Source organism: Folsomia candida, unplaced genomic scaffold, assembly GCF_002217175.1.
Source record: "Folsomia candida strain VU population unplaced genomic scaffold, ASM221717v1 Fcan01_Sc007, whole genome shotgun sequence".
Lineage (NCBI taxonomy): Eukaryota > Metazoa > Arthropoda > Collembola > Entomobryomorpha > Isotomidae > Folsomia > Folsomia candida.
In genome coordinates, this window is record NW_019091199.1 from 1,203,938 (window position 1) to 1,229,032 (window position 25,095).

A 25,095-nucleotide genomic window follows, 5' to 3' on the forward strand; every position below is an offset into this window, starting at 1 on the left:
GTATATCAACCTGTTGCTCAATGCATAAGTTATTAGTACTAAACATTCTCATTTCCCGTCGCCAGTCGTGTCATGGGATCCTTTGGTACATAAACAAATAATTGATGAAGTCATATAAATGCGCATGATACCTAATCCAAAGCACACGCAGTAAATATCCGTGTGCATACAATCGATTATCTTTCGGTCTTTCGGATCATTAAAGAAGAGCATTGAACGTTGAACTGTGTTAATTCATTCAGCAACGGGTACACGGTGGAAATGGATGGTTGTGCGTGCATGCATTGCCTTGTTTGATAAGCGATAAGCTTATCTTATCGACCCGTCCACAGTTGTGAATTGCATACAATTGCTTTCTTGAGTAAACTTTTGATTGTCGCTTACAACATGCGCATAACATAGAAATGTTTAAGTTACTTATCGTCATCACCCGGTCTCATATGGTTGTAATGATGCTGGTGGTGGGAGCATGTTTACGGTCTGGGTATGACCGGCGAAGTCGGATGGCACAGATTATGATAATGACATGACACATCGGGGTGATTGTCATATTTGAGTAACACCAAACCAAAATCGTAATATCACTCATCACAGCGTCCGTCTTGGTTCAACTAACATTTGGAGCCCATTACAGATACAGAACACACATTGCATACAATACACAACGCCTTGATGGACAGTGGAGTCCATTACCGGAATCAGAAACATACGCAGCGGAAGTATTGCATGCCTGAGGATTCGTAGGAGTTTATTCATTATTTATAATCGCCATTAATCGTTGGCAATCCTTCTCCAAGTCGAGTCGTTTGGGGCGATAAAAGATGGCCGAGTCCTATCTAAGATTCTTTTTGAAAAAGTCACTGAAAAATGGGTTGTCCGTCCTCTTTCAAAAAAATTTTGCGATTATTTTTCTGTTCGGAATTTTATTGCAATACTATATTTCCCCATCAACCCAACCGAAAATGAGTGTCTCATTCTGGATAAATGGAATCAAGACAGTGATGGGAATTGGAGTTGTGGCTTTGCTAGTCAAAAATTACAGATTCATATATTGTGTCGTGGTCATGCTTCCTCGAGATATTCGGTGAGATTACTACGATCTCTTTAGATTATTCTTCACAGTTGCTCATAAATTAATAGTTTGTAAAAAGAAAGAGTGTAGTAAATAATTAAACAATTTGTTGTCGTCAACAGAGGAGCGTGGCGATTTAGTCGAGTGTTGAAGCGGATTCGATGGGCTGACAAGAGAAATCTGACCGTTACCAAAATATTTGATTTATACGCTGACCGAAATCCAAATAAAATTTGCTTTTACTATGAAGACGAACAGTGGACTTTTAAACAAGTTAGACCAGGAAACCGTTAATTATATTCAACAATTAAAATGTATATTTACTTGTGCACAGGTTCAAGACATGAGCAACCAAGTCGGAAATTATTTTGCCGACAAGGGATTTGCGAAGGGAGATGTTGTCGCCCTTTTCATGGAAAATAGACCCGAATACGTCATTGTCTGGATGGGATTGAATAAAGTTCGTCAGCGTACTACTCAAAACATAAATGATGAGTTTAGAGTTCTTATGTGTGTAAATGTGTGTAGATTGGAGTTTGTGCTGCTTTAGTGAACTACAACTTGAGACTGCAAACCCTTCTGCACAGCTTTGAGGTAAGGATTTAGCAGAAATCATACATATGTATAGCATTATTTGGAAAGTGGGTAATTTATCCAATTTCATGTATGCATTTCGTATTATCTGATGATACGCAAGTTATCGATCAATGAATTGATATTCAAAATACGCTGTTAACAATAGAATACGTAAGTTTTTTTCTTGATTTTTTTAGGTTGTGAAAGCCAAAGCTGTAATATATGGAAACGAATTGTCTGAAGGTATGTCAACCAAGCCATGCGGTACATAAATGTAAACGTATGGGTTCTAATATTCTATTGATTTACTATTCATTAATCTGCTATCTTTATGACAATTTAATACTAATTAATGCAGCAATGCAAGAACTGATGGAAGTGGAGAACCTCTTATCTACAATTCCCTTGTACTGCTCAGGACATAAGAATGGCCCGATTTTAAAAGGTGTACTCGATTTTGATAGCGAAATCTCTAACGCGTCCAGGTCAACTCCTAAGAGACTGAGAGATATGACAATTAACGACAGTCTTTTCTACGTTTACACATCTGGAACAACGGGGATGCCGAAGTTACTTAAAAAATTTAATTTATTATCAGTTTTGGAAGTTGAAAAAAGTGGAATAGCTTAATTTTTAAGTTTTATGCGTTAAACAGGGGGCCGTTGTAAAGCAGTACCGGTAATGCATGATAGTTCGACAGAGGCAATTTTGTAGTATGTGCTTATCATCATGTAATTAAATTCTTAGGTTCATGATGGCTGCGAACGGAATACATTACATGAATTGCGTGAGAGAAAGCGACATTTTGTACGATTCTCTCCCATTATATCACATGACGGGTGGAATGGTGGGGTTAGCAATTAGAATTTTTTCGTACAACTAAATATACAAAGAGAAGTAGAGTTCTTCATGCAAACAAATGACTGTTCAACTTGTTAGGATTGGCCAGGCCTTACTTTTTGGCACCTCCGTTGTAATTCGGAGGAAATTTTCAGCCTCTCAATTTTGGAAGGATTGCATCAAGTACAACGTAACGGTTGCCCAGTATTTGGGAGAAACTTGCAGGTATCTTCTCGCACAACCCCCATCCCCAGAGGAAAAGTTGCACAAGGTTCGCCTTCTCAGTGGGTGGGTAAAATCTAAATGTTTGGCATACATATAATATTTAGATTGGAAATAAGATATTTCTCTCGTATGGTTTATAAGAAACGGGTTGCGTGAGGAGCTGTGGCAAGAGGTCATAGATCGGTTCGATATTCACCAGATTGGTGAAGTGTACGGGTCAACGGAAGGAAATTGCAATACATGTAAGAAAAAGTTTGGTTCACGAAAGAATTACTTGAGGGCCAGAATTTTGAATAGACTGAAATTGTACAGTATTACCTATTTATCCTACATTTCAGCCAGTATTGACAGTAAGGTTGGCGCAGTGGGGTTCATCCCTCGAATATTTTATCCCCTGCTGCCCATGACACTTGCCAAAGTGGATGAGAAAACGGGGGAACCAATTCGTGACCCTGAAAGCGGCCTTGTAGTAAAATGTCAACCCAATGAACCAGGCGAACTCGTAGGAAAAATTATAAAAAATCATCCAATTCGTGATTTTCAAGGGTATAATTTTCATGAATCAGTCAGCCTGTAGAGGTTTTCTACTTAAAAATGCTTGAAAAACTAGATATACTGATGACACATCGACAAGTAAGAAGATTTTGAGAAATGTCTTCCGACCCGGAGACTATGCATTCAGGACAGGTTACATGCTAATTCTAATAGTTTTGAATCTTCAACATTTGAAATTCCCAACTATGAACGTTTGTACATGTGTACAGGTGATATCCTTGTCATGGACGAGTTTGGCTATTTCTACTTCAAGGACAGGACAGGAGACACGTTTAGGTGGAAAGGTGAAACAGTCATTGTTACTGCACATGTGATACACACAATGCATATGTAACCTTGATTGCATTCCTTCACAGGTGAGAACGTGTCCACAACGGAGGTGGAGGGTATCATCAGCACATTATTGGGATACAAGGACAATGTCGTTTACGGTGTCAAAATTCCGAATACCGAAGGCAGAGCAGGTGAAAAGAATACTATATTTATGTACATATGAATGTGAATGAAAATACCATTTCAATGCAGGAATGGCTGCCGTGGTTGGATCCTTAAACTTGGACAAATTTGCCAGCGGAATAATTAAGTCATTACCAGCTTATGCACGACCCTTATTTCTGCGAGTAATGGACACTATGGATATCACAGGTACATGTTTAGCTACTAGTTGTTCGTCTTCATTAGTATGATATGGATTGGTTTACCTTTAACCCAATCTTTGAAATTAACCACCACAGGAACGTACAAGTTTAAGAAAATCCGGTTGCAAGACGAGGGATTTGACATCACCAAAATTAAGGATTCTCTCTACTTTCTCTCAGGGGGAAAGTTTGTCCCATTGGATCGGGATCTTTTCGACAAAATAAACTCTGGGAGGATCAGACTATGATAACAACTTTAGCTTATCTGTCATATCTTTGTGTATCATTCTGAATATGTAACCATTTATATGAATTCAAATTTTGTTGCTTTCACTTTCTTCGCCTTTTTTGCTAAAAAGTAATTAATGTCACCACTGTAATATAGCTTCAAGAATTCAAGATGTTAGTCATTTGATATTATTTAATGAAATAAAATAAAATAATTAAAGTTATTTGGTTAATTTCCTATAATTTCTGCATACAAAAAAGCCCAAAATGTGAAAGTGGAGAAAGTTTGGGTTGACTGAGACGAGCGGGAGCTCAGCGTAAAAGCCGACTCTGACTTCAGTTTTTAATTCGAGACGCTGTTTTGTGAATGCAGCAAAATTAACTGAAGACGCTTCCGTTTCAAATTAAAAAATATATAATAATATATCGTCGAAAATGAGTCGAAAGGAGAAGCTGCAAGAATATCTGGAGTCGATTAAAGGTCGCCCTGTCGTTGTAAAACTGAACAATGGAGTTGATTATCGAGGTCAGTAATATAATAAGTGTACACATTACACATTTCAAGTTGAAATTTTCAACAGTGCACATTATTAATTTTATGAACAGCTTACACTAAAAATGACTTAATTTTGTAGGGGTGTTGGTTTGTTTGGACGGGTATATGAACATTGCTCTGGAGCAGACCGAGGAGTACGTCAACGGACAACTAAAGAACAAATACGGGGACACTTTCATCCGTGGAAATAACGTTCTCTACATCAGCACTCAGAAGAGAAGGGGGGTGGCTTAATTTAAAATATGCAAATAAATATACTAGTAATATTAATTGTCGTTTATTTAAACTAATAATTAATTTGAAACAAAGAAAAATTATGAAATCCATCAATATAGTTTTGTTTTTATATTGTTATATTTCGTATATATGAAATAAATTGTATTTGTAATGAGCTAGAAAATTGACGCCGTTGAGTTTGTAATATGTTTAAAGGAGAGAAATACTAAAGTATCTTTTTTGTCTTATTCGTTGTTACCTTCTTGTTCGTGTTGATCGATTCTATAGATTGCGTGACAAGTAAAAAAATGTTTGAAGGTGCAGCATACTACTTATTTACTGCTTTGAGTATGTACATATGTAGCTGTAAATAGCACTTCCGTTCACTCCAAATAATTTTGCCATACATACATAGAAAATGACAATAATCTATCATCGATCCAATTTATAATTTACAGTCTTATTGGAAGTGTGGAATACGTAGGAGTGGGCAGTTGGTCAAACGTTTGGCTGCATCAGTCTCTGTACATACGAAGCGTGGGAACTAGAGTTATCTCAGGAAATCTTTCAGTCAAAATTTCAGAAACGCAAATGAGTATCGTTTGTTGGATGGCATCTCGAGAATTTCGAGATAATGCGTATCTTTGATACGTGAAAAATTTTCCAAATTCCTTCTAAAAGTACTGAGGCTACCTTATATCTATAATTGTTTCGCAAATATTTGAAATGTGCAGCACCTTCTAATTTATTTATACTATTATGTACACATACATGTGTTCATGCAAAATATATGAGAAGCTTACGGCTATCCCACGCTTCGTTAATCGTTGGACAGTACAATTTTCATGTAGGATTTAATTTAAGCTATAAATAAAAATTCTCGTATTCCTGTTGTGCATCAAAACCAGTAATGTACCAGAACCAGAACAAGTCCAGCTTCAGTTTCGGACCCCCCAACAACATCCTCCACGAACCTGTCACTTCCACCATTTCCGATAAAAAGACCAAACTGATTTATTTCAACGAGCAACCTCCAAAAGTGAAACGTGACTCGTACCAAATTACAGTTTCCTCGTCATCCGAACTTCACAAAGACAGTGACGATGGCTTGTCGTCATCAATTTGGAGAGCAAATTTCATCATAGTTTTCATTCCTCTTCTCATATGGGGATTTCCCATTCACTTACTCTTTCGAAAACGGAGAATTTATTCCATGAGAGATTGGCTCAAGTACTTGTGTCCTTGTTCTTCTCCGCTATCCTCCATCCTCACCATGCTCCTAGTCGTGATCTCCGTCCTTTTAAACATTACTGTCATCTACGCCCTCGGAAAGTTGATTTATATCGTTCTCATCAAAGCTGTAATCACGTCTGACGACGTTTTAGACCTGCTTGGAGGTTTGCTCAGATTGGTCCCCGTAGTCATTCCACTCGACATGTTTTGGCTCTGGGGTTACAAACTTCGGAACTTTGTTGGCTCCTTTGACCGTGTTGCCGCACTCTGGAAACCAATTGATGGCGACGGAACAGAATTTGCGCAGATTGGGACGAGAAGAATGAAGCTCGCCTTGATTTACATCATGATAATTTGTGCCCATGTCCTACACTACCTCTCAGATTTCTATCACGACGATAAGCCCGACTTATCCAGCCAATCAATAGCTAATCAAGTATGGGAAGTAACGATGGTCTACTCCACAGCTATTCTTGCCACCTTGGTCCTGCCCATTTATTGTTGCTTCTGCTGGGCAGTCCACTACGAGCTTGAGATGACAAAAGAGTACATACGGTCATTGGTTTTGGTCCGAGTCACCCCCAACTACACCCATTTTGACGAGTTCAAGAAAATGTCTCGAAAAATCACTGACGATATTTTGATGATAAACTCCATATTTAGCATACTCTTCTCAGTCGTCGTGGTCATTCTGGGGGTGTATATTTTTGGAGAAGTTCAGAACTTGGGAATCATCATTGCCAACGAAGCTGTAGCTACATATACGGGAAAATCAAAGGAAGCTTTTGATCCGGGAACAATTCGACTAATTTTTGGGGACATTTTGATCATTCTGCTGTACGTAGGTCTATTGGGCTTAACGATATATCAGGCGATTGTGACGAATGATGCGATGCGAGGATTGCACGTCTGGCTGAATGACTTTGTCACCGAACCGAATTCCAGACTCAGTCAAGACCTGCATGGCAGTGTGAGTAGTATTTTATATCACGGATTAATACATACTAATTAATGTCATGCTTTATAAATATCCTACGTTTTTAACCTAAAAAAATTAATCTCATTTTTCTCATAGTACGAACTTCTCAAGTGGTACATCCATTCTCGTCTGGAACAGGAAAAGCCTGCCCTGCTAAACATACTTATCACAGCACTTCTCCCACCACTCAAGACAAGGTTGACCCGCTACCAAGTATACCATTAGTGTTACTACGCAAATAACTTTGAATATTTCCATGATTCATATCATATTTAAATATATGTACTCACGAATATAAAATTGATGTTTATTAAATATGTTTATCACAAATATTACTTATAACATTCATTAGACACTTTAAATCTTGTTACAACGCGTCAGTATTAGAGATTATAATTATATCCGTAGATTGTTAGCATATTGGTACACATGCACGTAGGCAATATACATATGTAAGTATTAAATGGCCGTATTAAATTTTTAGTACGTTTTTAATAAAATGGGCGGATTACTTGGAACCTTTCTCCGGTGCATCCGGACTTGACGAGTTTGCGGTTGCAAGGGAGAAGATTTTCTCCTCTACCTCTTTTGGAACTCGAACTGTGCAAAATGACGGAACAAGACCAGCAAAGCATCCACGAAGCTTCTGGGTCGAACCCTTCTTTTCAGACTGGCGAATCTGTTCTCGTATTATGGTGTAGAATTGGAACTTTTGGTCGATCCTGAGATTATTTACGCAGTCATTTTAGTCATATGCATTTAGAAATATTTATTGGTCGCACTATTTTAATTCCAATCTCGCTCACCATGCCGTGGCCACGTTCAGTTTTCTCAGGCAAGTTTGGTAGGGAAACATGGGCAAGACTTTCCCCAATGGACGGAGGCTCAGAAGAATAGACTCGATGAAATAAATATGCTCCAATTGTTTCGCAATTCTCCCAACTTTCGCACGTTCTCTTAGCTCCTGTAATTTTTAAGCAAAAAGGATCAATAAACTTTTTCGTGTAATCTCAACTTTTGATTGTCGCCGCAGTAGTACCATCACTTTGTCCAGAGCGAAACCTAATAAATGAGAAGATGCACATGATAAACAACTTATTACAAATATTTTCCAATTATTTCCAATTTGTATTTTCGCATGTCTCACGTATACCTACCTGTCAGAAGGTTAAAGAAGCATATCGGAACAGAGATCAGGAAAGATAAAAAGAACAGCAGCCTCACTACACGATTTTGTGTTAATGAAGTTTCGGCTTTATCGTCATCGCCTTCATTCTTGAATGTGTCATTGTACTCAAACTCTCCTGTGAACAAAATAGTTTCAATAATAATAACTGATAAGACTGCAATGATAAACTATAATTGTATTACCCGTCATCATCACCAAAACTTTCACTATCGGACCGGGGAATGCACTACGAAGTGCCTCATCCTATCGAAAATACTCGTTATAAATATGATTCTGACTTAGGACTGTAAGTACAATCTTAATCAAAGTTTGGTTACTTACATCATCAAATATCACTACAAAGGCAAGCGTGAAACCAATCCACAAAGGTGCACAGCACAGCAACACATGGACAATTTGTATGAGAACCTGGAGAAAATAAATTGCACTTTGAACAACTATTTTCTCATGCGCATTTGTCACTAAAATACCCATCATTTCTTATATAAGAACTTGTTACCTGTTTCAACACTTCCACAACTAGGCCAATTTTATTATGAAGCTTTCCAATGTCTCTCATGCTCAGGATGTAGGCGAGAAGAATTCCGGTCTATGTACAAAGAAGATTGATTTCATAAAAGTTGTAAACAGATTAATACGTCACCATTAATACATTACACGCTTACTGCAGTGGCCAATTTCTGCCAACCTTGGGGAGTATCGGACCCATATAGCACTGGAGAAATGGCGATGAGAGCCAAAAAGTTCTGAGCCACTTGTGTTAAATTTGTGAGACTCCAAATGTACGAGCACTTGACAGTGTACATTTCAAACATCTCATTCACCAGTGAGGTGAGAATGTAGAGCAACATTACAAAGGACGAGATAATGGCAGCAGCTTGGTTGGAAGTTTCTTTATTCGAGTAGAAGGTGATTATTAATGTAGTGAAAGCACCGAGCCAAATCAACTACAGACACGAGAAGAGTATAGTCACAAATAGTTACATAAACATTCATGTCTCAGGCTTATAAGCATTTACTACTGATGAAAGTATACCTGCCAGAGAACCCATGCCAAAATGATCCATCTCAATTTATTCCACTTTCTCAGCATAAACAATTGCACCAAAGGATGCAACAATACTTCCTTTTTAGATTCGTACTCCCAATGTAAAGCTTGCTTCAAGTACAGGGTTTCTTGCTGGGGCTGGATCTCCACCGTATCCGTGTAACCTATAATCGGACTGCATATGCACATCGTCAATACGACAATATTAATGTGTAAATTATGTCTTAAAATTAGTATTTTTTTACGAACCCATAGTCCACAAGAAGATAGTCCTCGGAATCAGTGGACCGTTTCTTGTCCTCAGTGAAAGCTTTATCCATCAAAGTTTTCAGAGCTAAGGGACAGTGCTTGTACAGCAAGGTGGAGTAGGTACCGGTCAACCTGGGTTGGAAAATTTGGTCATTGTCAGATCACATGGCTGCGTTCATTAACAAATTGCATTTACCAATAATACGGGTCTTTCACTGCGTCCAAATATTTTTGAACCGTGCTGGCAGGGCAGTTGAGGCAGGCGTACATGAACGGCGTGTTGCCCTGCTTGTCCTCGTTTCGATACAAGTACTTGACCATATCTGCTCTCTCCGTGAACTTTCTCCCGATCAAAGTCTCCACGCACCTGTGCCCATTGGGGTAACATCCTAAGGGAAAAAAATACGTTGTCACCGGGTGCCACATACCCACATCGTCTAACCATGATTTTTATGTGGTCACCGTTTTGACAGGCATAATGCAACGCTGTTTTTCCAAACTCGTCCCCCCTCAAGACATCCGTTTTGTCCTCATTTACGAGAATTCCTGTCATTTTTGGGAGTCGCTGAATTGCTGCCAAGATTAGTGGAGTTCTTTGCTTGTTATCTGCCTGGTTGAGCTGAGAAGAGCTACATCGCGAAATTATTGCCTTCGCAATTTCGCACAGAGCATCATTCTCCTCTGAAAATGTTATGTGTATGGGTTAGTTGTATAAGAATTATAATTTGCAAAGACTAAATTTGCCATATTATCGAATTTGGATTAATTACCAGTCCCAGAACAAATGTAATGGAGAACATTCCAACTGTTCTTGGAGTCTTGTTGAGACATGTTAAACTTATTTTCAGGCTTTAGCAGGAATTTGCTCATAAGGATTGATCTCTCATCAATGGCTTTGTGTAATGCTGTCTTATCCTCGCAATTCACAACGTTAACAAGGGTTCGATTAACATCATATTTTAGGAGATGCTTCCCACATTCAATCGCATTTTCCAGTTTCCCTAAAAGAGTGAAAGTCGAGTCAAACTCTAAATTTCGTCAATTAACGAGCAGTAATCCTCCCTATAATATGTACCTGCAGAACTCAAGTGCAACGGGGTGTTCCCTTTCTTGTCTTGTTGGTAAGGATCTGCCCCCCATCGAAGCAGAGCTGAGACAAGGGCCTCGTCCCTGTTTACAGCGGCATAATGCAAGGCAGTATAACCAGACGAGTCCTTCAGGTTTAGCAGCTCAGGTCGATCTATGTTCAATACTTGAGATCCGTCCGGCGATTCGGTCACTCCCAAAAGCAGTTTTGATATCTGCGAAGCCATTTCATCCGCTGAAATTATGAACACAAACATAAATATAATTCAAGTATATGTAAATATGTTGGAATGGTTTAACACTACGAACCGTCGATTGCCACGGCGTGTAAAGGGACTCGTCCCCCATTGTCAGTTTCGAACAGAAGTCCCGGCTCTTCATCAATCAGATTTTCAATTTCCTCAATATTATCTGGATCACACACTGCGTCGTGAAGCCTTAAGTCTAGTTCCCTGTCACCCTTATTTCCACCTGCCACTCCCTTCTCATTCTCAATCACTGCAGAATTCATGTTCAAACAGTTTTTGCCTGGAGATAGTAACCTTCGAGTTACTGAATCAGCATCATCCAACATTTTATCAACATTGCACAATTAATTTTTTCTATTAAGTTATCTAAACACTTAAAATTTACTTTCACTCTTTCGCACTCAAGGTAAAATATTTCATCAAGTTGTTGCTAATATTTGGCTTTTTCGCAAAAATAGAACATTCTAAGATGATAAACTTTATGTAAACTTTTTTTGTACAAGTTATCATTTCATGATAAGCCAGTACACGTAAGGAAATATATCCTAGTTTTCTCCTAATCTTGGACCGTAAGTCTAGTTAACATAGTAGCAAAATGGCGTCTCACTCTGCGTACTATATTATTTTGTGCCTCAGCCTTGCAAATCTGCAAAACTCGCACTCTGGCATCCACGCAAGAGCTATGTGTGACTCACACGTTTCACTTTTGTTGCACTTTACCAGAAAAATTTTGCGAAAATAAATGTTTTCTGAATATCTACAGTATTTTCATTTTTTCAAAAATACATATGATTGCGATAAAAAAAGTTGGAGCAATTGCTTGTTCCAATTGAAGAACAAACAACATTAACAATTAGGCACGGCTATATGAAGAACGTACATCACGAAGTAGAATGCAGCACAATACGCTAATTACACGCCTGCTGAGTTTTATGGTTCATGGATTAAAAAAGTCCAACAACAGAGCTTCCTCCTTCTTCAGTGGAATGGAGACTGGACTGGATGTGCAACAATGACTCCAATGTCTGGTAACTCTGGTTCAATCAGTGGCACCGTACAATTTATTTAATATCCTCGCTATTTACAACTTGTCTTTCTGTGCACGGAATTTGATTTGATCTGGATTTAGACCATAAAAAATAAATGTGATGAATGCCATTTCATCTCCTCCACGTCCATGCATGGAGTCGGAATGGGCGTCTGAAATGAAATGCAAGAAGTGGAAGTCTGCTGCTGTCCCCGGGAGGAAACTGCATCACTCCTACCACTCGTCGCCCAACAACTCCCGTCCTTTGCAAATCCATTCAATATAATAATATTCCACCAACGAGTCCTCCTGCATTTCATTTTTCATTCCTCAGTCTCACTTTGAGTTTGAGCATTCACGAGAAGATTTTTACTTGTGTAAAATCTCAGAGTTGGTTTGCACATGGCATTTGGCAATAAAAAAAAGAGCAGTTGGTTGGAAAGAAATGGGGAAAAAGAGCGGAATGTACATACGCATTACCACGAGTAAAAGTAAAAGTGCGTAAATCCATAAAGCTTCTGGGAAGAAGGGGAGCAATAATAACAAAGCACGCATGAACTCTTACAAGATCCCTACAAATAAGTAAATACACGATGCTGGGTAAAAAGCATTTTGAAAATTGTAAATTTTACTCAAAATTCATAAAACAGGTTGTTATGTAATGTACATGAGGCTAACTTGCTAATTACTAAAATACGGATTCCAAGACATAAGACGTATCTTCAAAGACAAAATATGTATGGAAATGAATTGCATATTATGCTCGAAATTGTCTTGCTGATTATAATGGACGGTTGATTTTTCTCCCTCGCCCCTTCACACACACTTTCAGACACATGGCTCAAACTAGCAGAGTAAAGCACGGGACATTAAAAATTCAAAAAACATGCAAAACATCTTTTTTCACGTTAAACTACTGTACAATTTGCAGAAAAAAGTAAAGTGGAGGCTTCTTCCCCGACAACCATGCACTGTTGAAATCTGTCTGGCTGGGCTGGACACGGGAATGTGAGACGCGAGTAACGAACATGTTTTACTTATGTACGACGGATCTTGAATACCAAATCACCATCGTCGCTTACCGTGAACAGTAAAGAATTCGAGAACTGGACTTGTTCCTGATTGTTGATTAGGATTACGTGAATTAAGGCTCAAGCAGAGTCAGCTCCCACCTTAGAGCAACTAAAGTAAGTCACGCATATTTTATCCACCATACAGATACATATGCTATCCATATGGCATGCTTAGCTGAATTTGTTGAATCTCATGTAACCGTGACCGGTTAGTTCTTCTTGGGCTGCTTGATTGCAACAATAATCTCGACTACTACTGCTCCTACTTCCATTCTATGTATCGCAGACAGTGCAAAACAATGCATATGCATCTAAAAATCATATAGATCCAAAAATCCGGTTCATCTTTGGACATAGGGCAGAATGAAATTGGAAGTGCAATATGGATTATTAACTTTTTAGCTGGTTGTGCTATGGTTGTGGGCCTGTACGAAATAGAGATCTCGTAGTGGGACTCGATGCAATGAAGAGGATTAGAATTGAGAAGAGGAAAATAATATAATAATAAATAAATAATATCTGGATCAAAGTGTAGCAGATCCTGACACGCCGAGTTGCGTTGGCTGTAACTTATAAATTATAAGATGTCTCACGGCTCATATCGGACTCAATCATATCTGGCAAGGGTTTTGGCTGGATGATGATAAAAGATTTATGATTATGATTTGACATTTGCTCCTGAGAGCTGGTGTTTATGTGCACTGTGTACAAGGCTCCTGGCACTTGTTTGGTATGCAGACGCACAATAACATCTGTGCGTATGTATGTATTGCTATTCTGTGATTTTAACATGCATCGTCCACTCAAATATTCGTCAATTGTTGTTTTACACATGTAGCAAACTTGCTTATTCAAACAGCTTGCTGCCAAATATGGCAACCTTTAATTAAACCCAACTTTGTCACAACATGACAAAATTCCAGTCATCCTGCAACAATGGTCTCATTAGGTGACAAGGATAAAATGAAGGCGACGAATTGCTCCTTAAACTTGTTTGCTACACAAACATTATTAGCTAACAAGCATTCCATATCAAGATATATCTTTTTGAATAATTCATCATGTTCACTTATCTGCTTGGAGCAACTGGGAAAATGAGACAAAAATGTACAGCAGTAGAGTAAAATGCTAATAACTCGACTTGATTTCACAGTGGCTACGGAGAGAGAACACAGCCAAGGACTGAGATAGTGGAAAAACATTGGATAGAAAGTCTCAAGACCAACAAAAACTAAACAACCAACTCAAATCCAGTCTCAATCTCCCCATCGTCACATCCCTCTCTGTCATGCATGCCTGTTAATCCATTCATGTGCATCATGTCTGTAATGATGTAGCTTTGCATAAATAATTCATCATTTTTTCTATCCCATCACAACGTAAACAAACACATAAATGATCGTTGGTTGCATTTCCGGTTATATTCTGTGTGACGGGTTGGGCTAAAAATCGATATATGTATAATCCGAAATATATATATATATCAACCATTAATTCGACACTTTAATATTGCTGGAGAACATTCTCGAGCTGAATTATTTCACGGTGCAGGGAAACCATTCACTGAGAATAACACGCAGATAGACAAATGAAGTGAAGCACTAAATATAGTTATAAATTATGTATGGTGACCATGATCTGGATGAAGGATGAGCTGTAGTGGGTGTGTCCTTTAAGGGATGATGCATTTACTCTCTCAGTCCGTTTCCAGTCGAGGGAAAAGGATGGCGATGTGGTGGACTACCAAATATAGCGGAAGCGAAGTCTACATTATCGTGATCACGGGGTGAATATTAAATTGCTCAAATTGGTGGTGAAGAAATGACACGGCGGTGCACTCGTCGGAGATTTCGCATGGTGTCTCGTGGATTGCGCCTTCCTCCCTTCATGTTTATTATCATGATGCATTTAATGAGTTTTTGCACCGGCACGTGAACACCGATAATAAACTGGCAGCCGCAGCAGCAGTCGAAGGAAGGAGGAGGATGCCACTCGAGACTTGTGATATTATTTGCTCTTTTTTACTGCTTTCTTTTTTCATCACATATCATACGAGCATTTGTAGGATATGAAATGATGATGATTACGATGAGCAGGAAAAAGGGTGATAGAAAGGATTATTAGACAGACGCACCCCATAACTCACCGCCTTTACATGAAAATCCCATCTGCCCAGTCTTTAATATTTCAAACCCCATTAGTATTCAACGTGCGTTACTCTGATGATCAAAAACTGACGGTGGGTTTGGGTGTGGTATAGAATATGCGCTTTATCGAATGTAGAAAAACTAAATTCAGAACAACGCACTGCAAATAACTGCAGAAATGGACTTACATGTAACATCTGAGTAAATTTCATGTTAGGTGCTACTTTACTTTCCACGGGTTACCTGATTATGCATGCAGATTTTTGGAATGAGAGATTTTAAGACCAAGTTTAACTATTTTCAATTATTATTTAATTGTTGGTTTTGGTAAGTACTGTCATATATATCAAATGTTTGTATGCAACTCAGCAAAGTATTGTTATGAGGAATATTAAAGCCACATCGGGTTTGTCTCATTGTCTTATTGCAGAATATAAAGAGGTTTCTTAATAAATCACACCGATTCATGTAAGAATTGGGTCTTTCACTCTTGTAGCTCTAAATACCAGTGGGTGAAATGGTCCGAGGCAGACTCTTCATTCTTCTCGATGAGTTTGATCTGCTCTCCAATTCTTAAATTTATCATAAAGTTATTAATACATAATTAATATTCGTGATAATTTCAGTTGTCTACATTTTTCCCATACCCCATGTTTTTTAAGCAAAGTTGAGATTCTGGTAATGGTCCAGACTGGATTAAATAAAGTGAATTAAAACCTTGGACGGCTTCAGACCTAAAATTTTGGGTGAATTTATCTGTCTTGTCTGATTGTTTCTGAAAAATAAAAATACAGCTACAGTATTAAGATGAAAAGCAATAAAGACAAATCAAGTAGCAAAGGGGAAGCTTGTTTTACTTTTTGAAGTAAAAGTCCTCTGTGAGGTAGATAGTCCCACACTTGAATACTTTCTGTAGATTTCTTGGCCGTGATTCTAAAATCTTCATTCGCTGTGGGATGATAACCGGGTGTTTAATATCACACTATCAAAAATAAGGTGTACGTAACGAACTTACGCTGTTGTATGGCTCGGAATAACTGGAAGTCTGATTTGTCATCATCCTCTTCCATGCAAATGAATTTACTGTCTTGATTTAAATGCACAACCTGTAATGCATCACATTCATAGTAAATGCAATACAATATAGAACTTTAAATGTTCTCAAGCAATATAATTTAAAGATTATTTGCACGTACAGAGTTATCTCCAACATTGCGGATTTTATACCAATTTCCATTTTCAAATCCAGCCAAATTTTGTCGCCGTTGCTTGGATGGATTGAGCTGGGAGGCGACCGGCTATATAATTTCATAATGCATATGTACATTCAGTGCTCATATTATGTATTTAGTTGTGCTTTTGGTAAAATATCTAGTATAGTATGTGCGCTATATTTGTATTTATGATACACATACTTCTGGTAGTGTTGGCGTTGGCTCAACTACTGGCAAAGGCGTGTAAGGTATTTTTCCTAGTACAAGTGACGCCAAGGACAGGCAGGATGCAACTGCGGTTTCTGTTGGCGTGGGTTCAACCGTCGACTTTGTTGAAATTGGCACAACTCGGCAAATTGGCGGTGATGGAGATACACCACTTAAGGATGCTGATACATTTGGGAGACTATGGGGTGGTGCAGGTGGAATTGAAGGGGGTGGTGCAGTTGGAATTGTGGAGGGTAGTGCAGTAGGAATTGGTGGGGGTGGTGCAGTAGGAATTGGTGGGGGTGGTGCAGTAGGAATTGGTGGGGGTGGTGCCGTAGGAATTGTTGGAGGTGGTGCGGTTGGTTTTGTAGGGGGTGGTGCAGTTGGAATTGAAGGGGGTGGTGCAGTTGGAATTGAAGGGGGTGGTGCAGTTGGTTTTGTAGGGGATGGTATTGTTGGAGTTGTGGATGATGGCGCAGTGGGGGTTGGTCCCGGATGCACTTTTACGGGTACACTTGGTGCATTCGGAAGTGTTGTTGATGGGGAAGTAGGGTATATTCCGTATCCTAAGTGTACTCCCTTTGTAATGTCTGCTGAAGGTGCTGTTGGTGTACTTGACAGTGTTGTTGGTGTGGACACCTTCGGAGGAGGAGGTGCTGGTGGTGGTCCACCCGGTGGGAGTGGTGCTCTCCTTTTTACACGGGGTGGAACTACTGGCGGTGCTGGTGGGTTAGTGGTCGTGACCGTCGGCAGTGAGGAAATCCCTGTGACAGGAGTTGGCAACAGCGTGCTGTCATTTGATAACGCACTAGTTGGTGGTATATTTTGTACCGGAATTTCCGATGCTGTTGTACTTGGAGGAGTCGACATATTGTTCCTAATTTCAACTTGAAATTTTCAACAGTCTTTCCCAATCCTGTAACATTTCAAAGTAAAATATCAAAAAACAACATTTACCCCAAAATAAATGTTGCTTACATTTATTCGCAATAGCACCAAATTGATAGATAATGGATGTGGATGAAGTCTGCATGATGTTTAATACTTCCAGGTCCTGCAGCTTTCTTAAACGACGGTGCACTTAATATTAGCCCATATTACAGAAAATTGCGTGGAAAGACTATATATATAGAAGTCTTAATTGCATTAATATTTTACGACTTGTTCTCCAGCCATTTCTTGTCAATTTTAATATTATTATCGGTTATTTTGTGCAGTGAATGTGAATTTTCGTTTCAACCCTCAGCTGTGTAATCGTAACAAGTTCGTCTAAAATCTTACAAGTATTGCCATTGCCAGTTTAGCCGCTCGCTGCCGTCTATGAATATGAAAGGGTTGTGTGGTGTCTATGAAAAGGTGACGTAATGCCGACCAGTCGAGTCATGTTTGTTCACACGATCAGTTATATATGGAGTTATATATATCTAACAAAGCTACATTTCTTATCGTGTGATGTTTGTTCTGCTGAGAATTTGCAACAGTTTCTTGAGAGTAATGAGTAGTGAAAGTCTATACAGTTTTCGCATGAATGGATATGATCAACTGAAGATGAAGTAAGCATCATGATAAATGACGCGACCTTCACTAAATGATTCACAACTTATAACACGTCTATTCTCAAAATATTAGGTGGTTTTATCGCTAGATAAATTCATACGAAAACAGTTTTATTTAGGGATAATTGCATTGCATTACGTAGAGTAAATTAAAATAAATCAACAATTGATGGTTACCAATACCCAAGCAGATAGTTGGAGAAAATGCAAAATCATTGAATAAGTACATGAAAATTAAGAGATTCAAAATAAATTCAAAGCCATAATTTATATCTTAATTCCGGGAACTTGTTGAAAGTGTTTGTTGTCTCCTTCGTCTAATTTCTGCAGAATTTTCAGAAGCCAAAGCAAATATTTCACTTCTGACGTTCTGGTCAATGTCAGACCCAAATACGGTTTTGACGCCCCTATAAAAGTCAAGTTTTCGCTGTTTTGCTGTCCTCCGATCAATATTTTTATGAGTCTCTTCTTTCAAGAGAAATTCGAATTGGAGTTCCCCATCAATCCTGCAAACATACCGAGACGATTGTTTTTTTGTTCCCATAAACATTGGTAGGGCGCAAAGGAAGAGAATTGATGGACAAAATCTGTGTACAAAAATTTACCGAGCTGTGGTAACATTATGTTTCCTCAGCCAGTCCACGACCACTTTTGGGGAGAAAAGTTTATTCACAAGGTTCAGACTTAGGAGAATGGTCTCAATGAAGTAAATGTGCTCCAAGTGCTTTGCTACCCTCCCAACTTTTGCACGTTCTCTCAGCTCCTGTGTCAAAAGACGAGTGCAACGTTCGATTTGCAACTGAATATAATTTAAGCATCGTTGTTAAATACCATCACTCTGTCCAAGGCAAAGGCCTGAAGAAGGCTGAAGAACGCCACAGGTATGCAAATGAGGAACAGAAGGAAGAGAACGAGTTTGGTGGTGTCATCCTCAACTTCTCCGGCACCGTTCTCCTTCTTAAACGTATCATTGTACTCAAATTCGCCAGTCATCTAAAACCATAAGATGCACAAAATGGTATGAATTTCAGAGTCACCATCACCACACTCACCATAACAAGGACTTTCACCAGAGGGCCAGGAAATGACGTCTTTAGCGACTCTTCCTATATAAATTATATTCACATTTATCATTTACATGAAAAATTGAACAATTAATTAATATGCATATTATTATTTCTCACATCCAAAAATATAACTTTAAACGAATGCGTGAATCCCAACACGAGCATGAAACAGCACAACAAGACTTTTAATATTTCAAAAACAACCTGCCACAAAGAGCCAAAAGGACATATATTCATACACAGCACAAGATGTTTATTGACCATAATGCCAAGTTATTGCTACATATTTTTGACTTTACCTGCTTCAGAATTTCAATCACCAATCCAATCTTTTCATGCAGTTTTCCAAAATCTCGCATACTTAGAATATGCGCGAGAAGGATTCCAGCCTGTATATGCATACAAATTAAACAAACTTTCTAAAATTTATGATAAAATTTCCAACTTACTGCTGCACAGTTTCTGCAGAAAGTCGTGGGTTCAGAGTTGCTGGTCAGCACTGGCCAAATGGTAACCACACCCAAAAATATCTGAGTCAGTTGAAAAGCGTTGCTCCAACTGATGATGTAAGTTATGCCGACAGTCAATCCTTCAAAAATCTCATTCACGAGAGAAATGGTGATGTAAATTAGGAAAATTAAGGCAGAAATGTATGTCAGAATGGTAAACGGTAAGTCCTTGGTGTACACGGAATAGATCAGTGTAGTGTAGGCTGCTAACCAAATTACCTAAAAATTGTTCCAGCATTGAATTGCATTAATTCAGAAAGAACATCCGCCATTTAATGGCACAACTACAATGTGAGAGGTGGACAAAATCTCGACTCACTTGCCACACAATCCAACCATAAATCATTGGTCTCAGCTTTTGACACTTTTTCGCAACGTAAAGCTGGACGAGAGGGTGGGTCAGAATTTCCTTTTGTGTGATAAAGTCCCACCACAAGGCATTCTTCAAATGAAAATCATAATTTTTGAAAATGAACACTAAAACAATGACCATAAACAATCGTTCATGTATACCTTCAGATATTTTGTCTCCTGTTGATGGAGTTGTTCAATTGGATCCTTGTATCCAGTTATTGGTCTGAGAAATACACAGAGTACTTAGACTGATATATCCAAGAAAAAATGCAAATATTGACAACGAATGAATGGCCATGAGCAGTGTAACGTACCCAAAATCCACCATAATGGCATCCTGTTTTTCATCCTGCCTGGACTCCTGTTTAATATTTACAGGCGTTTCTTGCTCGGAGAAAGCACGGTCCATCAAACTCTTGATGGCGCGCGGACATTGCTTATATACCAAAAGCATCTCTGTTTCGCTCATCCTTTTCGATTATAAATTATTAATCATTGCGCATACGTACTTATCATGTGTGTAACTTGTATAAGTATTCAAATCAACAAAGTACGCACCAAAACTGAGGTTCAGGAATCTTGGCCAAATATTTCCCAACGATTTCATCAGGACAATTAAGTGCGGCATACATGAAAGCAGAGTTCTCTTTGTCGTCTCGCATCTGGTACAAGTAGCAGATTAATTTATTGACCTCTGCACTTTTAAATTTGCGGCTAAGCAGAGATTCAACGCAACTGGAACCATTTGGATATGCTCCTACATAAAACGATCACCCATAAATGGAAATTTCAATCAACCCTCAATCCAAAAAATATTTAAAGACATGCCATTCTCTGCTGCATAATGCAATGCGGTTCTCTTCCTTTTGTCAACTTTGAGCACATTCATGCTTTCTTCAGAATTGAGCATCTCTGTAATTTTAGGTAACCGTCTAATTGTTGAGATGTGCAAAGGAGTTCGCCCGCCCTCATCTTCAAGATTGAACAAGGGAGAATCGCTGTTAGACAAAATTGCGGCAAATATTTCACACGATTTTTCCGTCTGACCTGCAAAATCAAGAAAAATATCATGGTAGTTATTTGTTCATTAATTGTGTCCGTTCGGTTATTTATTGTTAAAATCTTCACATCGTACCACTTTCTTGGCAGAGATAATGCAGAATGGTTTGCCCCCTTTTACTTGTGCACTGAGGAATTTTGAGTTTATGTTCCTTCTTCAGCAACAATTTCACCATCTCAACGGCCTGTTCTTTCACCGCCCGATGCAAAGGAGTATGGTCGTCCTCATTTTTGGCGTTGATAAGAGATCCGTCATAGTCATTGGCAAGTACCAATTTAGCACATTCTATGGCATTTGGAGTGTCTCCTGGATAACGTGACACACACATTTAATACTATGTCGGGATGTGTTTAGTTATGTAGGTAATAATGGCTAATGACCTTCACAAATGTAATGAAGTGGGCTGTTTCCGAGCAAATCTTTTGCCAATGGATTTGCGCCATATTTCAAGAACGCCTCAGTCAAATCAGGGAGCCAGTTTCTTCCGCAGTAATGAAGAGGTGTGTAACCCTTCGAGTCCGATATTTCTAAAATTTCCTTCCGCTCAACGTCTTTTACTTCTCCATCACTTCCCTCCGCCACACCCAAAAGCATCTTGGCAATCTCTACCCCGTCGTCATCTCCTGCAAATAATTAAAGTAATGGTAACACCCAAAATCTCAAACCACCTCTTTTCAACAACTTTAAATAGTAAAGCAGAATTTCGTTCTGTACCAGAAATTGCTAGTGTGTGAAGGGGAGTTCTCATCTCATTGTCCTTTTCAAAAACTAAGTCTGGATTTTCGTCCAGTAATTCCTGGATTTCGTCAACATCTTCGTGGTCATAAACTACATCGTGAAGCCTTAGATCAGCCTCAGGCTGAATAGACGAAGTACCCATCTCGTTCTCAAAGTGCACTTTGTCACTGGAGGGTGAAAGTAACTTTTTTGTCACAGAGTTATCCTCAGTTGGCATTATTTTTTGGAATTGATAAAAAGCACCTGCTCCAAATTTTTAAGGAGCATACATTTCTAAATCTCAACAAATTTCTTGTAAATGTAAAACTGCAACACTAACACTCAGATTATGAATGATGGAGGGAGAAAGTCTTATTGAATATTTGACTCATTAAGTCGAATATACAACTATTTATTATCTGTGTAAAATTTTTAGCAGTGATGTAATCCAGAATATACAAATTCGCCAATATGGCGTCTGTTAGTGACACACACATATAAACGAGAGGAAGGAATACAAGACTTTTTCTTACGTATCACTCTCACTAGCACAATTCATAGTCAACTCAAATTCACAGTGATTCAGCCACCACCCGACCAAACAAGAACCTCGGCCACAAATCCACCAAACGACTTGTTCGTGATATCTGCCCAATCTCACCCCACGTTTTTTTGTAACTTTGCTTATCTTATCCTTAAAGTGTGAAGCAATAATGTGTCTCTAGATCTATGTTGCGAAGAAAGATTATAGTATCGAAGCATGCTCCTAAAAATTGCTCCATACATAAAGATCAGACAAACTTCCTCTCTTTCACCCGTTTCACCCGAGAACAGTGAACCCGATCTCATGCATCTTCCAGCTTGGATGGACAATGTCCAGCTGAAAAATCCGAGTCTATCTCTAATGCTCAACGCTATTATGACTTCGTATACAATTTTATATCAAACATCAGGGATTCAAACGCATATTCTTGATTTGCGCATGTAAAAATCTAGTACAAATGCTTGGGTTGAAAACGCCGGAGGAAGATTGTTTGGCTTACTTGGTACTTCAAATTGCGTATATAATGTAGGGACTCACACTGAAAGCTGGACTATTAGTGTATGAAGTTCAAGACTGGATTGATCAGGGGGCTGCGTATATGCGTGCGTTTATACTGCAATAGCCAGCAGACTCGGCGATGCATGCAAGTTTTGAAAACAAATCTCTAGAAACCATTTAATTGCAATCACATGCGAAACTGCGAAAGTGGTAGTTTGCTTGTTGTTATACGTTAAAAATAAAGCATTTTCTGCGTGATGGAGCGTGAATACAAAGTGTCAGCCAAACGTACAAAATGCGTAATATGCATGCGAGAGACGAGAGTGATTTTCATGAGAGCCAGGAAAGGGTGAAAGCAGCAGCACGAGGCAAGTTGCGTGTTTTGCATTTGTCTACTCCACTCACTGCTAAGCTAATGCTGCTCTGCGAAGAAGTGATTAACGCGAACTTTACACAAAATGCGAATAATATTTTATATGTTATGCATATTTGGACTCAGTATCCAATGATGTATGGCAGTTGGAACGAAGGGATACTACGTAACAAATATAGAAAGTTTACGTTCAAGGATATATATATATATATTACTTATATTTACTTATGATACGATGGGATATGGTGTTTCTTTTATGATTTAAATTGTGCATGTCAACCTTTGGAGATTTCACTATGATGTGTAATAATTGGTTTATTTTTGTGTGTTTGCAATATAAAAGTTTGATAATCTTAAGTACATAAGTAATATGCAGCACTAGGGAAGAGCACCATTATGACAATGCGCTTTTTAATTAAAATACTGACGGCAACAACTCGAAGGGTTTAACTAGTACAAAAATATCACTTTGACGAAATTCTCAAATACACTTGTTTAAATAATGTCATAGGCGTGGCTGCACTGATTCAAGTTTCCATTGGGTCATGGTATTTGCAATTGCCGTTGCATTCTTCTCAACCACCATAATCTGTTTCTCAACTCTGTGAATAATAGAAAATATGTGTTAATTAAAATGTTTTAAATGGAGCACAGTTTCTATATAACATATTTTTCATTGGTCAGAATACCCACCCCATGTTTTGAAGGCAGTGAGTTCCCTCAGGAGCTTTAATCAAAAAGTATGAAGCTTCCTTTCCAGGCACGGTTTCAGACGCCCAATTTTGATTTCCTCTAGCCGATTTTGTTTGTCTCTACAAAATGATCATACTAATATGATTTTGAATCTTAAAAATAAGTATGTTTCAGCATCAACCTCACCTTTTGTATTAAAGTACCACGATGTGGTAAAAAATCCCACACCATTTTGGCAATTGCTCCTGGCTTCTGGTAATGAGAGCTTATTTCGAAATGGCCACTGGCTACATAAATCAACAGTATAACCTGCATTATTTTTCATAATAGAGAAAGTATGGTCTTCTTCCCGAATCAGTAGTGTACCAACCTGTGGTAGTGCAGTTAAAAAGTTGGAAATTTATTTTGTCAGGGTCTTCAGACCTGGGTCTGGTCATCAATTTGTTTCCAACCACCTCCATACTCTGCGTTTATATATATAGAAGTACATTACAATCACAATACTTCCAACGACAATTTTTAATGTGCAATGTGCAGCATATTAAACGTGCTTATTTACAATTCAACTTACGGAACCATCTCCCACATTAATTATTCTGAAACTACTCCCATTGCAAAACCCCAGTTGATTTTGCATTTTCCTTCGAATATTGTCCTCCTCTTGGGTGTAATTGAAAGACGAGGAATTGTCACCAACTGGTAAAGATTCGTGACTTTCACTGGGCAACAAGGGCTCATACCCCCTCCCAAATTTACTCTCTTTATCGCGATGGTGGGATGATAAAGCACGTCTAATCATGAACTAGTGAAAATCATAAAATTACAAAAAAATACAAAAATATTCCACACAGCTAGCTTGTAATTTGTAAATATTGTAAACTATTGAGCTTTGTTTTGTTGATGAGCTAAGAATTTTTTTCAGGGTTGCCCAGTTGAGTTTGCCGGCCAGCATGCAATGTTAAACCACCACCACACATGAAATCATCGCCCGTAACGCAAATTCCCTTTCTAAAATCTTGCTGCCCTTGATCACGATGATGTAATAATCCACCACCACCACCACTGCCAACTGCCACGACTTTCTCCTACACATCCTACTCGCTCCATACTTTCACCCG

General features: G+C 38.6%; 7 protein-coding genes across 8 annotated transcripts; 3 read left to right on the top strand and 4 right to left on the bottom strand.

Annotated features, from left to right (window-relative positions):
• The first annotated feature begins 578 nt into the window (after positions 1-578).
• Positions 579-4,349, top strand: LOC110851843 (long-chain fatty acid transport protein 4). Its single transcript, XM_022099759.2, has 16 exons — positions 579-1,084; positions 1,195-1,345; positions 1,407-1,532; positions 1,601-1,666; positions 1,846-1,891; positions 2,007-2,218; positions 2,304-2,326; positions 2,396-2,500; positions 2,588-2,776; positions 2,855-2,955; positions 3,052-3,259; positions 3,324-3,400; positions 3,478-3,552; positions 3,625-3,732; positions 3,794-3,913; positions 4,003-4,349. Exons 1-16 carry the CDS (start codon positions 822-824, stop codon positions 4,152-4,154), a joined length of 2,022 nt encoding a protein of 673 aa, XP_021955451.1. The 5' UTR covers positions 579-821; the 3' UTR covers positions 4,155-4,349.
• Positions 4,350-4,447: 98 nt separating this feature from the next.
• LOC110852389 (U6 snRNA-associated Sm-like protein LSm6) lies at positions 4,448-5,094 on the top strand. Its single transcript, XM_022100453.2, has 2 exons — positions 4,448-4,660; positions 4,770-5,094. Exons 1-2 carry the CDS (start codon positions 4,570-4,572, stop codon positions 4,922-4,924), a joined length of 246 nt encoding a protein of 81 aa, XP_021956145.1. The 5' UTR covers positions 4,448-4,569; the 3' UTR covers positions 4,925-5,094.
• A 133-nt stretch (positions 5,095-5,227) lies between these two features.
• Positions 5,228-7,345, top strand: LOC118436232. Its single transcript, XM_035853826.1, has 2 exons — positions 5,228-7,109; positions 7,215-7,345. The coding sequence occupies exons 1-2, from the start codon at positions 5,817-5,819 to the stop codon at positions 7,341-7,343; spliced, it is 1,422 nt and encodes a 473-aa protein (XP_035709719.1). The 5' UTR covers positions 5,228-5,816; the 3' UTR covers positions 7,344-7,345.
• A 52-nt stretch (positions 7,346-7,397) lies between these two features.
• On the bottom strand, positions 7,398-11,701 carry LOC110852278 (transient receptor potential channel pyrexia). Its single transcript, XM_022100297.2, has 15 exons — positions 11,000-11,701; positions 10,680-10,925; positions 10,375-10,605; positions 10,067-10,285; positions 9,801-9,993; positions 9,605-9,736; positions 9,344-9,530; positions 8,973-9,254; positions 8,807-8,896; positions 8,629-8,715; positions 8,490-8,550; positions 8,276-8,422; positions 8,158-8,180; positions 7,925-8,082; positions 7,398-7,840 (listed from the first exon to the last, which is right to left on the bottom strand). The coding sequence occupies exons 1-15, from the start codon at positions 11,262-11,264 to the stop codon at positions 7,627-7,629; spliced, it is 2,535 nt and encodes an 844-aa protein (XP_021955989.2). The 5' UTR covers positions 11,265-11,701; the 3' UTR covers positions 7,398-7,626.
• Positions 11,702-15,474: 3,773 nt separating this feature from the next.
• LOC110852059 (vegetative cell wall protein gp1) lies at positions 15,475-17,921 on the bottom strand. Its single transcript, XM_035853970.1, has 7 exons — positions 17,585-17,921; positions 16,601-17,522; positions 16,382-16,483; positions 16,201-16,291; positions 16,043-16,134; positions 15,833-15,960; positions 15,475-15,757 (listed from the first exon to the last, which is right to left on the bottom strand). The coding sequence occupies exons 2-7, from the start codon at positions 17,474-17,476 to the stop codon at positions 15,670-15,672; spliced, it is 1,377 nt and encodes a 458-aa protein (XP_035709863.1). The 5' UTR covers positions 17,477-17,522; positions 17,585-17,921; the 3' UTR covers positions 15,475-15,669.
• A 299-nt stretch (positions 17,922-18,220) lies between these two features.
• Positions 18,221-22,675, bottom strand: LOC110852079 (transient receptor potential channel pyrexia). 2 transcript variants are annotated; one of them, XM_022100055.2, is made up of 15 exons: positions 21,867-22,675; positions 21,533-21,775; positions 21,228-21,458; positions 20,921-21,139; positions 20,651-20,849; positions 20,407-20,562; positions 20,252-20,315; positions 20,058-20,180; positions 19,679-19,957; positions 19,529-19,618; positions 19,347-19,433; positions 19,233-19,268; positions 18,994-19,155; positions 18,768-18,925; positions 18,221-18,668 (listed from the first exon to the last, which is right to left on the bottom strand). In XM_022100055.2, exons 1-15 carry the CDS (start codon positions 22,105-22,107, stop codon positions 18,437-18,439), a joined length of 2,520 nt encoding a protein of 839 aa, XP_021955747.2. In that variant the 5' UTR covers positions 22,108-22,675; the 3' UTR covers positions 18,221-18,436. The 2 variants fall into 2 exon arrangements, with proteins under 2 accessions (XP_021955747.2, XP_021955746.2); XM_022100054.2 differs by having other exon boundaries at positions 19,215-19,268; positions 21,867-22,674.
• A 904-nt stretch (positions 22,676-23,579) lies between these two features.
• Positions 23,580-24,936, bottom strand: LOC110852330. The gene is made up of 5 exons (XM_022100369.2): positions 24,549-24,936; positions 24,348-24,441; positions 24,164-24,264; positions 23,978-24,096; positions 23,580-23,886 (listed from the first exon to the last, which is right to left on the bottom strand). Exons 1-5 carry the CDS (start codon positions 24,774-24,776, stop codon positions 23,790-23,792), a joined length of 639 nt encoding a protein of 212 aa, XP_021956061.1. The 5' UTR covers positions 24,777-24,936; the 3' UTR covers positions 23,580-23,789.
• Positions 24,937-25,095: the final 159 nt, after the last annotated feature.

Bases quoted from the DNA above. Each gene is read 5' to 3' on its own strand.
- LOC110851843 (XM_022099759.2), top strand. From the start codon at position 822: ATGGCCGAGTCCTATCTAAGATTCTTTTTGAAAAAGTCACTGAAAAAT. The intron at 2,956-3,051 runs GTAAGAAAAAGT...CCTACATTTCAG, and splicing joins GGAAGGAAATTGCAATACAT to CCAGTATTGACAGTAAGGTT. The intron at 3,260-3,323 runs GTATAATTTTCA...TTGAAAAACTAG, and splicing joins CCAATTCGTGATTTTCAAGG to ATATACTGATGACACATCGA.
- LOC110852389 (XM_022100453.2), top strand. From the start codon at position 4,570: ATGAGTCGAAAGGAGAAGCTGCAAGAATATCTGGAGTCGATTAAAGGT. The intron at 4,661-4,769 runs GTCAGTAATATA...TTAATTTTGTAG, and splicing joins CAATGGAGTTGATTATCGAG to GGGTGTTGGTTTGTTTGGAC.
- LOC118436232 (XM_035853826.1), top strand. From the start codon at position 5,817: ATGTACCAGAACCAGAACAAGTCCAGCTTCAGTTTCGGACCCCCCAAC. The intron at 7,110-7,214 runs GTGAGTAGTATT...TTTTTCTCATAG, and splicing joins GTCAAGACCTGCATGGCAGT to TACGAACTTCTCAAGTGGTA.
- LOC110852278 (XM_022100297.2), bottom strand. From the start codon at position 11,264: ATGTTGGATGATGCTGATTCAGTAACTCGAAGGTTACTATCTCCAGGC. The intron at 10,606-10,679 runs GTACATATTATA...TCACTCTTTTAG, and splicing joins GTTGCACTTGAGTTCTGCAG to GGAAACTGGAAAATGCGATT. The intron at 9,994-10,066 runs GTGACCACATAA...TTTTTCCCTTAG, and splicing joins GCATTATGCCTGTCAAAACG to GATGTTACCCCAATGGGCAC.
- LOC110852059 (XM_035853970.1), bottom strand. From the start codon at position 17,476: ATGTCGACTCCTCCAAGTACAACAGCATCGGAAATTCCGGTACAAAAT. The intron at 16,292-16,381 runs GTACGTGCAAAT...GATGCATTACAG, and splicing joins GCAATGTTGGAGATAACTCT to GTTGTGCATTTAAATCAAGA. The intron at 15,961-16,042 runs GTAAAACAAGCT...TTTATTTTTCAG, and splicing joins GAGGACTTTTACTTCAAAAA to AAACAATCAGACAAGACAGA.
- LOC110852079 (XM_022100054.2), bottom strand. From the start codon at position 22,107: ATGCCAACTGAGGATAACTCTGTGACAAAAAAGTTACTTTCACCCTCC. The intron at 19,619-19,678 runs GTAAGTTGGAAA...ATGCATATACAG, and splicing joins TCTGCAGAAACTGTGCAGCA to GCTGGAATCCTTCTCGCGCA. The intron at 18,926-18,993 runs GTATTTAACAAC...CTTTTGACACAG, and splicing joins TTGCCTTGGACAGAGTGATG to GAGCTGAGAGAACGTGCAAA.
- LOC110852330 (XM_022100369.2), bottom strand. From the start codon at position 24,776: ATGATTAGACGTGCTTTATCATCCCACCATCGCGATAAAGAGAGTAAA. The intron at 24,265-24,347 runs GTTGGTACACTA...TGATTTATGTAG, and splicing joins TTTTAACTGCACTACCACAG to CCAGTGGCCATTTCGAAATA. The intron at 24,097-24,163 runs GTGAGGTTGATG...ATCATTTTGTAG, and splicing joins GTGGTACTTTAATACAAAAG to AGACAAACAAAATCGGCTAG.